General features: G+C 38.4%; 1 protein-coding gene across 9 annotated transcripts in view; it reads right to left on the bottom strand.

Moving 5' to 3' along the window:
* The window catches only part of LTBP1 (latent transforming growth factor beta binding protein 1), a 463,242-nt gene that overhangs the window by 126,075 nt on the left and 320,891 nt on the right, over positions 1-16,276 (bottom strand). For 5 of the 9 annotated variants that reach the window (XM_017534853.2, XM_017534855.2, XM_037740749.1 and 2 more), the window contains 5 exons: positions 15,974-16,141; positions 12,750-12,977; positions 10,691-10,713; positions 7,216-7,315; positions 6,623-6,721 (listed from right to left, as the gene is read on the bottom strand). In XM_017534853.2, coding sequence (XP_017390342.1) covers positions 6,623-6,721; positions 7,216-7,315; positions 10,691-10,713; positions 12,750-12,977; positions 15,974-16,141 — 618 coding nt within the window. The remainder of the gene's footprint in view (positions 1-6,622; positions 6,722-7,215; positions 7,316-10,690; positions 10,714-12,749; positions 12,978-15,973; positions 16,142-16,276) is intronic. The other 4 variants (XM_017534856.2, XM_017534863.2, XM_017534864.2 and 1 more) reach the window with 2 other exon arrangements.

Below are 16,276 nucleotides of genomic sequence, written 5' to 3'. Positions count from 1 at the left end.
AAAATGAATAATAATGGCCTTCTGCCAATCCATTATCTTAGATAGAAGCTATGAGGTTGGAATTTGATAAAAAAAAAATGTTTGTGGATTTTTAGCTGATTACCTCGTACATAAGTATATAGAGATGTGGCTTGCAAATGCTGAACCTATCTGGCAGGATCACGTTACAGACAAGTAAATGTTAGGCTGACACCACTAGAGGGTACTAAGAGATACATCAAACGAAAAAGGGACACTTTCTGAAACATATTTGATTTCTACTTTGTCCCATTTTTACACAAGTGATTAATTAATGTAACTGTCATCAGTTTGACCTCAGAGATCCCTTCATCCTTTGCCAGACAGGATTCCACTCTTACAAGCAGACGGAAAACAGCAATCACACCTTTAAAACGCCTCTTTCTTCCTTCTATTCATTACTCATTAAAAAGCTGAACATCAGAGGCTGGGTGCGGTGGCTCAAGTCTGTAATCCCAGCACTTTGGGGGGCTGAGGAGGGAGGATCACTTGAGGCGAGGTCAGGAGTTTGAGACCAGCCAGGCCAACATGGTGAAACCCCATCTTTACTAAAAATACAAAAGATTAGCCAGGTGTGGTGGTGTATGCCTGTAGTCCCAGCTACTAGGGAGGCTGAGGCAGGAGAATCGCGTGAACCCTGGGTGACAGGGTGAGACTCTGTCTCAAAAAAAATAAAGTTCAATATCAGGTAAAAAAATAAATTACTGGTACTTACACTTTAAAACATATAAAACATGTCTCCCCAGCATCTCCCCCTGTGTCTTCCCTCCTTTTCTATTAGGTTTTCATGCCTAAGTACATAGACGACAGTACACAAGTCCTGAGAATGTTGTCTTAAGGAACAGGAATAGTTTTCCACATTTTCTGTTTTTTTAGGGCAAAGACAAGATGCTTTATATTTTTCCTAAGTGGTCACTGACACATTAGCATGCAAACCTTTTCCCACTGAGTAGATCAGTTTATGTAGAAGCATATGATTTTTTGAGCAAACTGTGTCAATATAAACTCTGAAAACTGGGCTCTGATACACCAGAGTCAAGCCTCACACAGACAGTACTCATTTCTTGTGTCAGGGGTATGCTGGTGAATGAAAATGTCTTGTCTTTTTAGCATGCTTGGCTTTCTTGGCTTTGCAAAGAGATCATCAAGGGAGTGCTCCCCACTGGATTCTCTCACATGTCCTTCATAATGCCACTTGGTCCACAGGACAGCTCTACTCTTCCCTGAAATGTGTGCTCCCTGAAAACCGCATCTTCGCCAGGTCAGGGACCTTATTCTATTTCTTTTGCTGGAGTCTATGTAGAACATGGAAAAAGAGCCGTGACCGAAAGCCAGTGGAAAACCAAATACTCTATTTATACCAGCAACAAGGTCAATGGTAGATTTAACAGTGTGGTATGTTTACTCTGTTTTCTAAAATTAAATAAAACAGACAGCTTTTGGCAAAATATGAAAATAGGTATGTTGACTTTAGCTTTTTTCTTTGTCATGTGATTCCCTGAATGAATGAATGAAGTCTGGAAATATTAAAGCATGAGGATTTCACATGGAAATAAGAGTTCATTTTCCATCAGCATACATAGTTTATTGAGACTGTAATGACACTGGTAATATGCTTGAGGGACAAACATTTTTGGGTCAATTCTGAGTTCTGGAAAAGATCTGATGAGCAAATAGTTTTTTAAATGTCTGGGCCATGATAATTACAGAGGTTTCCACAAGGCAGTTAAGTCAGTCAAAGAATAATTTCTGGCCAGTCTGGCAGAGCCATGGAGAAAGCTTGGGAAGAGCCAGAGGAAGGCATCAAATGTTAACTCATGGAAAGGTTTACGAAAATGCCCTGGCTTCCTAACTGCCCCACAATGAGCATAGATTGTCTCACAACAATTGAAACAGATGTTTCCACTTTGTAAATATCTGCCAGAGAAATAAAGGTTTGATTTTTCCAACCTATCCTTTAGTTATTAAGACACTATGCTAAATCAAGAATTTATATGCTGAAATATACAATTCACTTGAAAACAGTATGCCAAAAATGTTGCAAGCCACCAAGTCAGCTGTTAAGAGTGGAAAATATCACACGTATTTCCTGCAAATATGTGGCTCACTTATTATCACATGTCAAAGTGTGTTTGGCTAAATCTGAAAAGGCTACTTCCAATTTCACCATCATAAAGATATAATCGCTAAACAATGTGGAGCTGATGATATTTATTTTAGACTCTTTTGTATTCTTCTATCCTTTTATTCAACTATGGGAGAAACTAACAGGAACAAATAATATTTATGTCCCCTGTGTTTTAGAGACAAAAACATTATTATGCAATATTCCTGAGAAATGAGGAGATTCCTCCTTAAATTTGTGTTTGGCCCCCATGTGAACCAATGGGAACATACACATTTTGATTTAAATTAAATTTGATACAAAACAGTCTTCTTATGGCTAATGCAGATCTACATACAGTGTGTGTGTGTATATATATATATATATATATATATACACACACTACATATAGTGTAGCTCTAAAGCTGCAAACCATTTCAGTTCAAAGACTCTCTAGCAGTCTCCCTATGGATTCTTTTAGAAATATTCTTTTACTACAGAAAGTGGAAGCACCTACAACTGTTGCATGAAAAAAAAATCAGTGTCACTTGTTTCTTGGAAGGATATATTCATGCTACAAACATGTGACAGCAGATGTCAGTCCTGTATTCTGCCAAACTCAAATTAAGCTTCTAACACATTGTCATTTAACAACTTCATATAGCAAGGCTACTTTTATTTTTTTTCAGCCAGCTCTGTAGTTCAGTTGAGACTGAGTAACTTCAGTTTGTTACCCTTTACACAGCTGCATTTAAATGTTGAAACTGGATTTATCTAGCTGAACTTAACCACTACAAAGCTAGTATGCAAGAGGTTTGTTCATTTAAGTCAGCCACGCCCTTTCAAAACTAGAGTTTATCTTCACACTGAAAAATGGAAATGCAGTATTTCTGAAGAACTAGTGAATTACAGTATATCTTACTGCATTTTTTTCTTTTTAACATTAAGATAAACAATTAGAAGTTCCTTACTGTCCAAAATAGCATATTACTTGCTTGTATGCTTTGCAGTGCAAAGCAGTCTCTTATAGGTGTGCTTAATAAATAAGTAGATATATACATGACCTCAGAATAGAGAATAACAATTTTAGCCATGGCCATTAAAAAAAAATCACTATTATTTTTTCACAGGATCCTTGGAGTGTCACTTTGCCAGCCAGAAACCTCTGTGGCTAGTGGCGCCTTTGCCCAAGTTTTGCTCCCATCTGCTGAGCTTGTTCCACCCACGCAGCCCGGCAGACTGTGCTCGGGATCGCACACTTGCCAAGGGCAAGCCAGATGTGGAACAGTGAGGGGTGTGTGAGTGAGGGAGCATGGGGTCCAGCCACTACACATAGCTACCTTCTGTGGAAGGGTGGCAGCTCTAGGGGCTGGCACAGGTGCTGGCTTTATGTGAGGCTCAGCTGGACCAGACATACTGCAACTAATTGCTGCTGCAGGCACCAGCAGAAATGTCAGTGGTGCCCGAAAGCTCGGAGATGCCAGAAACCACACAGCCCCAAAGAGGCTGTTACAGCCCTGGCTTGGGGAGCCCCTAGGTTTGGGATCCCCAGAGGGCTGCAGCTCTTCTCCCCTTCTTGTTACCCTCAACATGGCAAGCAGGAGAGCATATTTCAGCCTCATTTGTATCACAGCTCTTTTAGACCCACGATTCAGTGGGTTCTGAGTTCTTGTCCCATATCCAGGAAGAATGAGGTACACAGACAACTGGAAAGAGAGCAAGGTGGAAAGGAGCTTCACTGACTGACATGACAGTTCTCAGGAGACCCATAGTGAGTAGCTCCTTTCTGTAGGCAGGTGGTCTTGAAAAGCTGAGGAGACCTGAAGTGGGTAGCTCCTTCTTGCAGCTGGTAGGCCTGACATCAGTGTGATTCTGGCTGAGTCCAGGGTTTTTATGGGCTCACAATGGAGGAAGTGTATGCTGATGGATCCCTGGGTGGCCATGGTGGGCCTAGAAAAAGCACCATCTGATTGGCTAAATGGTCATCAATGAAGTCTTCACTCCAGGCCATGGACTTCACCTGGAATTGGCAGCCTGGCCCCCAGGTTTCAGGCCATTCCTGGCTGGAAGGTAGGGTTTCACTGGGGACCCACCCCTTTCCACCCAGGAACCTGTCTGCCTCCCTCCATCAACATGTTGTCCACATGCCCAGGCTGTTTAGGCCAAGGGCCATTTGTAAGCCCAACTCAAGCCCGCACTTGAGTTGCCCGTGCTCATTGGTGCCCAATGTCTAGAGGGGACCAAGGCAGCAGGGGGCCGGCATGTCAGTGCCGCCCCACGCACATACACACCTGGCTGGGTTGCAACAGCACTTGGGCTTGGCCACAACTTTGCTCCACTCTGGAGCAGGTGCTGGCAACAGGAAGAGGCCAAGGAGTGACAGCAGGCACTTCTGAGCCTGCAGGGGAAGGGGAGCTTCCCAGAACCAAGAGATCAGAGATGCCCAGATATGGAGCTGCAGCTAGGTGATTGCAGCTGTATCCTGAAGGACGAGGGTCCTGTCCTACTGACTCAGTTAAGTGGCCAAAAGCTTAACATATGAGAATATTTCTATTAGAAGGGAACCACAACATGTCTCTGAGTAGGGAATATTTTAAAGGAGGCTGAAAACTCTTCCATTTAGCTCCTGTAACACATTGCCAACCTCATCCTGCAGTGCTTTCTTGAATTCAGTTAAAGTTGATGATGATGCCTCTTAGTGACATTTTTTTTCTGACTCCAAAAATAACTGTTGAGTATATAAAATATGGAAAATAAAAAATATAAAACAAAACACCAAAATCTCTCAGATTACATTCCCAAAAATAACCACTGCTAATTTCTAATGTACTTCCTCCCAGCATTTTCTCAAAGTATATATGTCTTTTAAAAAACCTGGTATAATACTCTGTATCTTTTTTTTGTATCTTTCATCTTAAGTTTGGCAATATTGTGTGACCATTTTCTGCTAGATTTCAATAAAAGTTCTTAAAAAATACTATATTTGGTGGCAACACAGTGTTCCAATGTATAGACATAATATAATTATCTATTCCCCTGTAGTTCAATGTTCAGTTATTTCTATTTATTCTCTATTTATATATTGTCTGTGACAGGTAACCACTTACATAAACTGTACCCATAGCCTTTGGGAACATTATTTCCTTAGACAAGATGTCTTAAAATGGAATCACTGAGTCAAAAGTTCTGAATAGTTAAAGTTTTTTATACATATTGCCAGTTTGTGCTTTCCAGTTTACACTCTGTGTAAATTGGATGGTTAATTTTATGAGTCAACTGGACTGGGCTACAAGATGTCCAGACAGCTGATTACATATTTCTGGATGTGTCTGTGAGGGTGTTTCTGGAAGAAAATAGCCTTTGAATTGTTACTCTGTGTAAACAAGATCACCCTCAGCAGCGTGGGTGAGTATCCTATCTGCTGGGAGCTGAGCCCAAACACAACAAAAAGACTAAGGAAGGCAATTTTCTGGGACATCCATCTTCTCCTGCCCTCAGACACTGGCACACCAGGTATCCAGGCCTTCAGACTCAGACTGGCACTTATGCCACCAACTTCCCTTATGTCACCAACTCCCCTTTCTCAGGCCGTTGGGTTTGCACTGGAACCACACCACCACCAATTTCCCAGGAAATTCTTAGCCTTCAGAATGGTGTGAGCCAATCCCTCACAATAAAGCTCTTTCTATCCATCTGCATTTATCCTGTTGGTAATGTCTCTCTGAAGAACCCCAACACATATTCCCTTCAGCAATGTGAGAGAGTCTCAATCTCATCCTAATAGAAGCAGTTTGGGTTTTACATACTAATTTGATAGAAATAATGTATTACCCTATTTTAACTTGCCTTTCTTTGATTACCAGGAAATTTAAATTTTTCCATTATATGTTTCTTGGTATTATTTTTTTTCCTACAAATTATCTGATTGTATTATTTTTCCATTTCTCAATTGTTAGTATTTTTCTATTGATTTATAAGAGCTCAATACACCTTAAGGATATGGACATTTAGAATTTTGCATTTGTTTCAAAATATAAAACATTTGTATACTATTTCACTCATGATTAAAATGTTTATAACAAAGAACTTTGAAAATAAAAACAGACTGAAGAATATAAACATTATCCTTGATCCTGCATTAACTGGTGAGAACCGAACACTGATGCATTTTCTGTCTCTTTTTCTGTGTTTGTAAAAATTTTAGAAGTAAAATTGTAATTATTACATTGTATTCTGCAGTTATTAACAAATATGATATATTTTCTTCATGACATTACTCTTTCAAAACATTACTTTAGTACTATGTGATATTCTGTTTCATAAGTACCATAATTTATTTACACATACTCTTTTTTAACAGTATTTAGATGATTTCCAAATATTTGCTATTATGACTAATGCTGCCACGAGCAAGCTTATACATTTGATACTGCATTGAAAATGAAGCTCTGCCCAAGGTGTCCTCGGTGGGATATATAACATAACAAATACTGCACCAACCTGTCACTTGAGTAGGTGCAATCACTTGGCTGGCACTAGATGTGGAAGCTTCAGGAGCTACTTCAACAGGCACAGGAGGTGATGTTTTTTCAATCACTACTATATGAGGAAGCAGGGGATAAAAAGAAAATTAAAGCCTGCTCTGTGCACTGAGATCTCATTTCAAAATGCAAGCATAATTTAGTCTAGCAATATATCACAGCATTTTTCGGATATAAAGAACTGTTCTATGTCCTGAAAGCTCATGGTATTAATCTATAGCTCTGGGTTCAACATTTAGCACGAATACCTGAGTGACGCAGAAGCCAAAAAAATGATTGTTTATCAAATGATAACCTTCAATAATGTTTGAATAGTATATACCACTCCTCATCACAGAAAACAGTAAAAAACAAACAAAAAAACCCACGTATCTTCGCTGCTTCAATACTTACAGTGCTGTAATTACACTAACATTATATATTTCTATACTTAACACTGAACTTCGGTTATAAAGTCTAGTAATTTACTACACAAAATCAAAGACAAAAATTTCCCTTCTTACATTTGTATTCAGAATACTCTGACAAACAGCACAGATCAACACAGGCTACCTGGAAACTGTGGATGCAGATGAATTGTTGAAATGCCTGGAGACAGCTGGGGTTGACCAGGCTCAAGTTTGGTTTTCTCCTGATCCAGTGAAGATATTTCCTAGATGGTTGTATTTTAAAAGAGAACAAAAAAGAAAAAGACAATTGAAAGTGGAAATTATTTTTAGTTTCCCACATATTACTATTTTTATTTAATATTGTTAGAAAGGCAAAGAACTATCATAGGACTGTACCTGTATGATTGCATGAAATTACAAAAACAGTAACAAAAACATTGATGTGGTACTACTATGAGAAGCCCTAAATGCTTCCCAGCAGTGCTGATCCATGCACATACCCTCAGCCAGTTCCCTGAGGCCCAAAGTCTGACCTTGTAAGTAAATGCCTTGGCCCAGGGGTCCATATTTGGTCTGCAACAGGGCAAAACTAACCCCAAGAGATGACTAAGCCTTCACTTGATTCACATGTGGCTCTGCCCCACTAAGATGACCAGCCACAGTTTGTAGATTAAATAATGGATATGGCAGATGTGTCATAACAAAGAACACACGGTAAGCTAAAATATTTTAAACCAGTCAGTCACTATGGCCTCCTTTAACCTCATGTCTGATAACTTTACAATTCCAGTTCTCTGAACAGTGGTAGTCAGGCAGAGCAACAGAAATCTGCTGGTTAGGAGAAGAATTTGGGGCTTCATCACACATCTTGGTGCCCAGGCTTGTCTCAAGCAGAGAAGCAGTCCAGCATTCATGGCTCAGCTTCCTGCTACAACTGTGCAGGTTCATGCAGACTGAACAATTAGTCTAGTTAAGGCTCTGTGACTTCACTCACACCAGAGTGGGACCAGAGAGCTCATATAATCACTACATTAAAGTATTCATCAAATTACTTGGTTACTCTCCTCTTCCAGAAAGCTTACTCCTCTGGCTTCTGTTAACACTCTTATCATCTTCTCCTGGCTTAAGTTTCACCTCTTTTCTAAAATTGTCTGTCTGAGTATCTCCTCACAAATCCAATTTTGTAAGCGTAAATGCTTACAGGGTAAGTCCATTTAGATATCCCACAAATACCTCAAGCCCATCCCCTCCAAAACCAGCTAGGCTTTCATTCCAACTTCATTTCTGCCGATGCCACAGTCATTAATCTATCCCATCCAGGTTTAAAGTCACTTTTTAGTCCTCCCTCTTTCATTCTTCATTGCAAGTCCCGTCCATTGACACTTTTTTTTTTTTTTTTAGCTGTTCACCCTTTTTCACATCCATAGACCCCATCACTCTAGGTTGGACTCACTCTCATTCTTGGTTTATTGTAATAACCTAACTGGCTTCCTTTTTCTTCTTGATGTGGGTAGTCCTACCAAAATTCATCTCCTACAAATATTGAGCACTTATTAGTTTTTTCCACATTTCCTCTGTCTTCTTCAGAATATACGCTAGCTTTCTCTTATTTATTTATTTATTTTGAGACAGAGTCTCACTCTGTTGCCAGGCGCCAGGCTGGAGTGCAGTGGCACAATCTCGGCTCACTGCAACCTCTGCCTCCTAGGTTCAAGCAATTCTCCTGCCTCAGCCTCCCGAGTAGCTGGGACTACAGACGCACGCCACCATGCCCAGCTAATTTTTGTATTTTTAGTAGAGACGGGTTTCACCATGTTGGCCAGGATGGTGTCAATCTCTTGACCTCGTGATCTGCCTGCCTTGGCCTCCCAAAGTACTGGGATTACAGGCGTGAGCCACCGTGCCTGGCCTATACACTAGCTTCTATTACTTACTAGGGATGACCTCAACCAGTCTCGATTGCACCCCATTCCCTGCAGCCATGGCCAATGCCAACAAGGAACAGACCACAATCAGGTGTTAATCCACTCCTACAGTTTACAGACAGAATTTCCCCCATCACTTTGAGGCAGCAGACTTCCTAGTCTATACCACGTCTACATTTAATGAATAGGTTCCAGTCAAGAAGCAAAGTATTGCTGTTGATTACAACAGCAGTTTGGTACGCTAAGCCTTCCAAAGCAGTCCCTACTTCTGTTTCTGACCAAGTCCTTCATGACCCTTGCTGTCCCCTCCTCCACACCTTTGCACATCTCTGGGCTATCCTCTCTTTTCTTCATCCATCTCATAACATCATGAGACTTTTGTAAAGACCAAGACAACAAAGACTATGATTGTATTTTTCGTACTATCTCCTCTCCTAATAAAAGGCAGTAAAAGTATACAAGAAAATTTTTTAGGATCTCTTTTAGATTCTTAATGAGAGGTATTAAATTCAATCATAAAGAGAGAAGAACTGAGTTATGATGAGGCTGTCAGGCCGCTGGCCGGCTCACCTACAAGCTAAATAATTCCTCCCGTGTATCAATCAGAACTAAATTCAAATGCTAAGAGCTTCAAATGTACACATAAAGTATACATATCTGTTATACTTTTTGGGGGCTCAAAATACTGTTTCTGAACACATTCACTCTTCCTGAATGAATGCTATCACTTCAAAATCGTAAGTCTCTTTTTCTTAATTCTTTCAGCAATTATGTTATGACATATGTTCCTCTATCCCATATTTATAAGCTTAAGATTTAGAACACTATTTAAAATAATTTATGTATGTATTATCTAAATTCTAATAATGTATTCTTGTCAGCTAAAAGAATGATACATAAATGTATAGACATTTAATGATTACCTAATTTTCATGTAATTATTATGGAGAGGTAGGAGATAAAAAGAAAATTAAAGCCTGTTATGTGCATTGAGATCCCATTTCAAAACGCAAGCATAATTTAGTCTAGCAATATATCACAGTAGTTCTCAGACATAAGTTCATTCATTTAATGAAAATGAATGTTTTCATTTCAGAGAAGGAACAATATTACATAAATAGGACTTAGATCCAGAAAGTGTTTATATTTCCTACTAAAATATCTCATAATTCACAGCCCCGTTTTATGCCCAAAAGCCGATAGACTAATTTTTTGAAGGGCAACATTCTAGTATGTGATTGTAACTTTTAAGCGTAAGTTCTGTTCTAACTCAATTCAAACATATATGTTAAATTTTCGTTGAATTAAGAAGTACCTCACTGACTATATATGTGGTCTAAGAATACATGATTACCTAAACATGTCACAGCCTTTCTTTCACAGATGGTCCAGGCCATCAGGTGACATTGAATTATATTGATGCCCCTGATTCCCATTAGTTCGCCATTTTCTTCTCATTAGAATTGAAGCTTCATGAAAATAGAGAGTTTGGTCTTTTTGTCCTCCATTGTTTTCCTAACACTGAGGATAGTGCCAGTCTATAACAACGGCTCAATAAATTTTTTTGAATAACTGAATGCTATATTAACTTAAACCAAATGATGCATTATAGATATGTTACTACATTTAAGTATAAAAAATCCATACATATTCTAATAGAAAATCATTTTGAAGGTTGAAAAGGAAAAGACTTGCAAACAGTGAATAAATTACCTTTTCAGGGGGTGCAGTTGCCACTAAAAACAGAAAAGAAAAAGGGTATTAGTACGATTTAAGACAATTCAGTCTATTATAGTTCAATTTTTCAAAAGCAATAGAAGTCCAGTATCTGTGCAAAAGGATTAAGAAACAAACTTAAGCAAATGTAGAATTAAGATCGTCTGCCATTTTAGGGAATTTTACACATGACTAACAGAGAACGCTCAACGCTGGTATTCCTCAGCTACAGGAGCACACGGAGATGTGAATAAGCCTTTCAAACCCTTCCAAAATTGAAATTAAACTACAAAGCTAAAGAAGGCAATACTTTCTAGTACATCATCATTTTATGCCTTAACTCAATTATGTAAACTTTCCATATCTTAGAAAACAAACATTTTCATTAATTGGTGAAAGGGTTATCCTTATGGTATATAATGCTTGAAATGCTTTCTGGTGTCAATGTTAAAAAAGAACGTCACTTATTTCAATAGGAGACATGAGAGTATGTGCTGCATCCTTTATGTATTCCAACCTTTAATGAAACCCCGTGAATATTTTCAGAAAGATATGCTAACTAAATTACAAAAAAGAATCCCACAAGCCAACAAGAGCCAATTAGAGATTAGTAGCAATATATTGAATAACTTATACATTACACAATCATAAACATTATTGTGAGGGTGTTGGTGATGCCTTTGTATTTTTAAAGACTTGCTTTTCATTAATCAGTCCTTCGTGTAAGTTCTAAAGCCCTGGATTAACATTCACCAGATTTTTCTCCACAAACATTAATTTACAGGTTTGATAGATGCATTAACTCCTGAAAGCAATCAGGGTACCAGATAAATTAAAATCACTGTTGCAATATTCTTGGGGTTGGAGAAAGTCAATTAACCTTTTATTCTCCCTAACCCTCCACCAAGAAGGTCTTGAGGCAAAATCTGGAACTAGAGCCCATTTCCTCCTGCCTGTGCCAACAATGAACAGTTGCAAACATCTGGTCATGACACTAAGTGTCTAGGGGCAAACCGAGGAATACTGTCAAATTCAGCTGAGGTTCTGCCTGTTCTGCCTAAGCAAGGAAGAAATGCAGAGAGTGAAAGCATAGACTCAAATAGGCCAGAACACACAAACGTTCAGAGCCCAGAAAAATAGCCTGCCCTACCAAGAAGAAGGCTGTGCCAAGCTCCCAACTCAACACTAGCCTGGGCACCCTACCTCCTCAACAGCACCCAAAAATGGCCCGCTGAATTCCAACCTAAGAATCAACTGTGAAAAGCCAACAGGAGCTTTATTAAAGAAAATATGTTTATTCTATTCAAATCTAAAATGTTTGTTCTTTCTGAGGTGAAAATTTTTGTAAGCAAGATATATGACGTATCAGATATTGCTGGTTTATATAGAGATAGGGATGATCCCGCATCCTGAATGCCAGAGAGGGGGTCAAATTCTATTGTCTCAACTCCCTCTCAAGTATAAGGCCTGAAACTATTTCCTTGGGAAAACGTGCTCCTTGGTCACACGTCCCATTACATATTCTCTGGCAAGTCATGTCTCTTCTCTAAGTCTCAGCTTTCTCAGAGGGTAAATGGAAGAACCACGCTAGGTGCTCACCAGATCTCTTCAACAATCATTTAGCTTCCTTCATTTCACCCTCCGTTATCCCTGCCTGTCCATTAGACTTCCATGCTGTAACTTCTGGAAAGCCTGTGGATTCCACTTCATAAATATTTGTTAAATGGCCTTCTAGACAAGAAATGAATTAGGGCTATTCCCTGAAGGATCTAAATCACGTTCCAGGAACAAACGCCAAGATAAAGTAGCCCCCAAACAGCAAGAAGACATTCGAAATTACCATGGAATATTGTTATCTACTAGGTACACACTACTCTAGAGCAGTGGTTAAACATCTTACAATACACAGGGCAACCCCCAATCAAAGAATTCTCCACCCTAGATATCAATAGTGCTGAGGCTGAAACACTCTGTTCTAGGGGGTTATAAACAGGGAAGTAAAAAGCAAAGACATGCAGATAGATGTCTAGAGTCCATGATCCATCACCACTCTCACCTTCTGGCTCCGCCACTCCTGGCCCGTGTTCCCGGGAGAAGGTCAGGGCCTCCACTGGCTCTTCCTTGGCTGGGAGAGGTGGAGGATGAGTACTTTTAGCAACAGGTTGAGTGTTCTTTGGCTTGACAAATACAGGTCCTTTACCTACATGGTGATGGATTGGCCTGCGTCTATGAACGCCAGAAACCGTATAACCCATTCCACCAGGACAGATTTCCTTAAAAGCAGCTAGATTTGGGATGGGAAAATATTCCTTTTAAAAATCTAACAGTGCAAACTTATACAAAGGAAAATATCATGATGAATAGCTCTTAATAAATCATCACTAATATAGTTACATTTTAAAACTTCAAAAACAGGTGCAAAATGTAAGCAAATTGCTCAAATTTCTGATAAACTTGCATATTTACAGAAAAAATCCAACCCTTTTTTTACTAAACATTTCTCCATTGGTTAATTCCTTATCCTACCCAATCAGAATATATACATATATTATGTATGGCATATAATTAGCATATCTTTTATATATCACATTATATACATAGTTATCCCTCAGTATCTATGAGGGATTAGTTCTAGGATACCCCCGTGGATACCAAAATCTGCAATGCTCAAGTCCCTTACAGTCCCTTACATAAAATTGCATAGTATGATCAGCCCTACATATCTGGTTCTGCATCCATAGATTCAACCAACCAACTGGGTTGAAGCCACTGATACGTAACCATGGTAACAGAGGGATTTATATATATATATAAAATCAGCAACCACTTAGAAAATATTATATATCATATTACTAGGTTATACATTAGGAGATATTTCATATATAGAAGACACTATATGTATTATATGTATCATAAATTGTGTGTATATGTGTTAGCAACAAAAATCAGGCTTTCTTTTTTTTCCTGCTTTGGTCTAATTTCATTAGTTATTCACAAAGAGCTCAGTGACATTTGTCTAAGATGAAGAGCCATAAGGTTACAAAAACAAAAATCACTATTCAGGGAAATGGATGCTGAAATCCTCACAGTTTGTCTCTAGTTGAAGAACACAAAGGGCTCTGCCAAAATGCCATGTGTCAGCTGGTAAGAGGATGTTGATTAAGGAGGACTGAAAAGGGGAAGGGTTTTCAAAGGGGAGAATCTTGGAATAGTGAGGAAGAGTCTAGAGAAGTGAGACATGCTGGAGATGATAGGTGAAAATCAAGAAAGAAGGGAAATGCCAAATCCAGATGTAGCTATTTTCAAGTAAAGGAACAACAACTGGGAAAAAGCCTGGCTGTGACCAGCTCGTTTAATTATCCAGAGGCCAAGGAGATATTCTGTGCCCTGGAATCACTATCATTGCCAAAAAAAAAAGTGGTTTTGTATTCTTTTTTTAAAAAAAAAAGTAGACTCAGCACATGTGATTTGCTAACCTCCACAGCATAATCCCCATGAATAAGTGAGGGGGAACGGCAAGGGGGAGAAGCGGGTTAAAACAGTGTGTGGCCCTCAGAGGAAAAATCCACCTAATCCCTTTGGTGTTGGTGTTGGAGGCAAATAACCAAATGCAGACACCAAGGAGCTTATGGTTAACTTTTTTATTTCTACTTTTAAAATTGAAAGTAAAATAAGTCATTTCTCACTTTCACTGAACAAGAGATCTTCTATTGAACGTTTGGGACCTAAAATTAGTTCTCAATAAAAAGAAAACTAAAAATACTAAAATTATAGTATGCTACAATATTGTTTTTCTAAGGATCGCACACTAAACGGTAGAACCTCATTTTTATGTTTAACTACAAAATACAATTTTACTTGAAAAGATGTTTCCAGAAGAAAACATGATTTTAAAAACCAAGTTTAAAGAATGAACTAAATATTTTTAATGAAAATCACCATATAACTAAAAATTAAGTGTGAAAATTTTATCTTGAATATTATTTTCAAATTTATTGACAGTACTGGAGAGGAGTATTCCTGAGCTATAGTCACCATTTCAATTTATGCTTCAGGAAAGGATTACAAAGCTATCAAAATTGAGCTTCTACTTGTACCCCTGAACTTAAAAGTTAAAAATTTAAAAACTTAAAAAAAATTAAAAACACATTATACACACACAATAATATGCATAATAAATTCACAAACTAAAAGCTTAAAAATTGAACTTCAAGAGAAATGTGTCCATAAATTATAAAGATTTACTTGATCATTAATTTTTAATAATGAGTGGATCAGATGGCATGAGAGGGTACTAGGACCTTTTAGAGGCCTTAAATTATCTAGTCTATCAATATACCAACAACGTTATATTATCTTTTGCCTTAACACAGTTCTTTCTGGTTCTAACCATAAACAAAAGTAGATCATGACACTTATATTTAAATCTTGTCTGCTATCTTGTAAGTTACAGCTTTAAGACACTACATGGCCCTGTGAGAGTTAAGACACTTTCCTAAGCGGGAAGCATCTTATCAGACATGCAATTGAGTAGACTATTTTATGCCCATCCCAAGTAGTGAAATTGAGGTTATTCCTTGTTAATATCAGGTCCAATACTTTCAGGTTACATTTCTTTCTCTTCCATGTAACTACTTGATCCTGCTTGAGAAATTGGGTGGTTCATTGGTAGAAGTAAGGTATTTAAAGAGATAAATTTGCCTTCTCAGGACATACGGCAATTATGCACCAAACTGAAGGATAAAGAATAATGTACTTCTTAATACTCAACTCTCACAGTTTTTAGGAGTTTTGGCAAGATCTGCCCTTAAGTTATTAATCTTCACAGCATAAATTCAATCATGACTATAATTCCCTCCATTTCCAATTAAAGAAATTAAGCACGATACTCAATAAATGAATAAATGAGTCAACCTGCACGAAGTCTAGTTACTGTGAACTGATGAACAGCCAATCATTAGAAAAGCACATGGCCCAGCAGAGCCTTCTCAGACTCAGACAGGCTCAGAGTTCTGGAAGTTGAAGATAAAATAGAACGGATTTTCTTAATATTCAAAAGAAAGTCTAATGTCACACAGAAATGGGAAAATCTCTTTGCACATAATTTTTCCCACTGATTCAACCATGTACGTCTACAGTTTCTATAAAAGTGACAAAAATGTTTACATTGTATTATTAAAAAGTAAAGTCAGAAACCAAAAATGACCCCAGTTGCCAAAGTTGTCCTCTGTACTCATGTGGCTGGGAATGTATGTGCACATACAGCTGGGCATGTCTTACCTGTGCCGGGAAGGGGACATTTCTCACAGTGTGGGCCCCAGGCCTTGCCCACACTACAACAGCAAAGCTGCTTGGTGAGGTGAACAGACAGAGGGTGCATACATTGTCTTCCAGAACTGACAAGTCTGAAACAGGGTCCTTTCTCTTCCGAGATCACAGGAGGATCAGCTGAAGCAGAGAGATAAAGTGTGACATTACATGAGAAACCAAAACTACATTGGCTTTCCAAATGACAGTAAAATTAATCCTAAGATATGAATTAAAAACCATACTTCAGAATAAATCTGTCTAGATTTACAGCAT

Source organism: Cebus imitator, unplaced genomic scaffold (assembly GCF_001604975.1).
Source record: "Cebus imitator isolate Cc_AM_T3 unplaced genomic scaffold, Cebus_imitator-1.0 Scaffold88, whole genome shotgun sequence".
Classification (NCBI taxonomy): domain Eukaryota; kingdom Metazoa; phylum Chordata; class Mammalia; order Primates; family Cebidae; genus Cebus; species Cebus imitator.
This window is presented reverse-complemented; position numbering and strand designations above follow the sequence as displayed.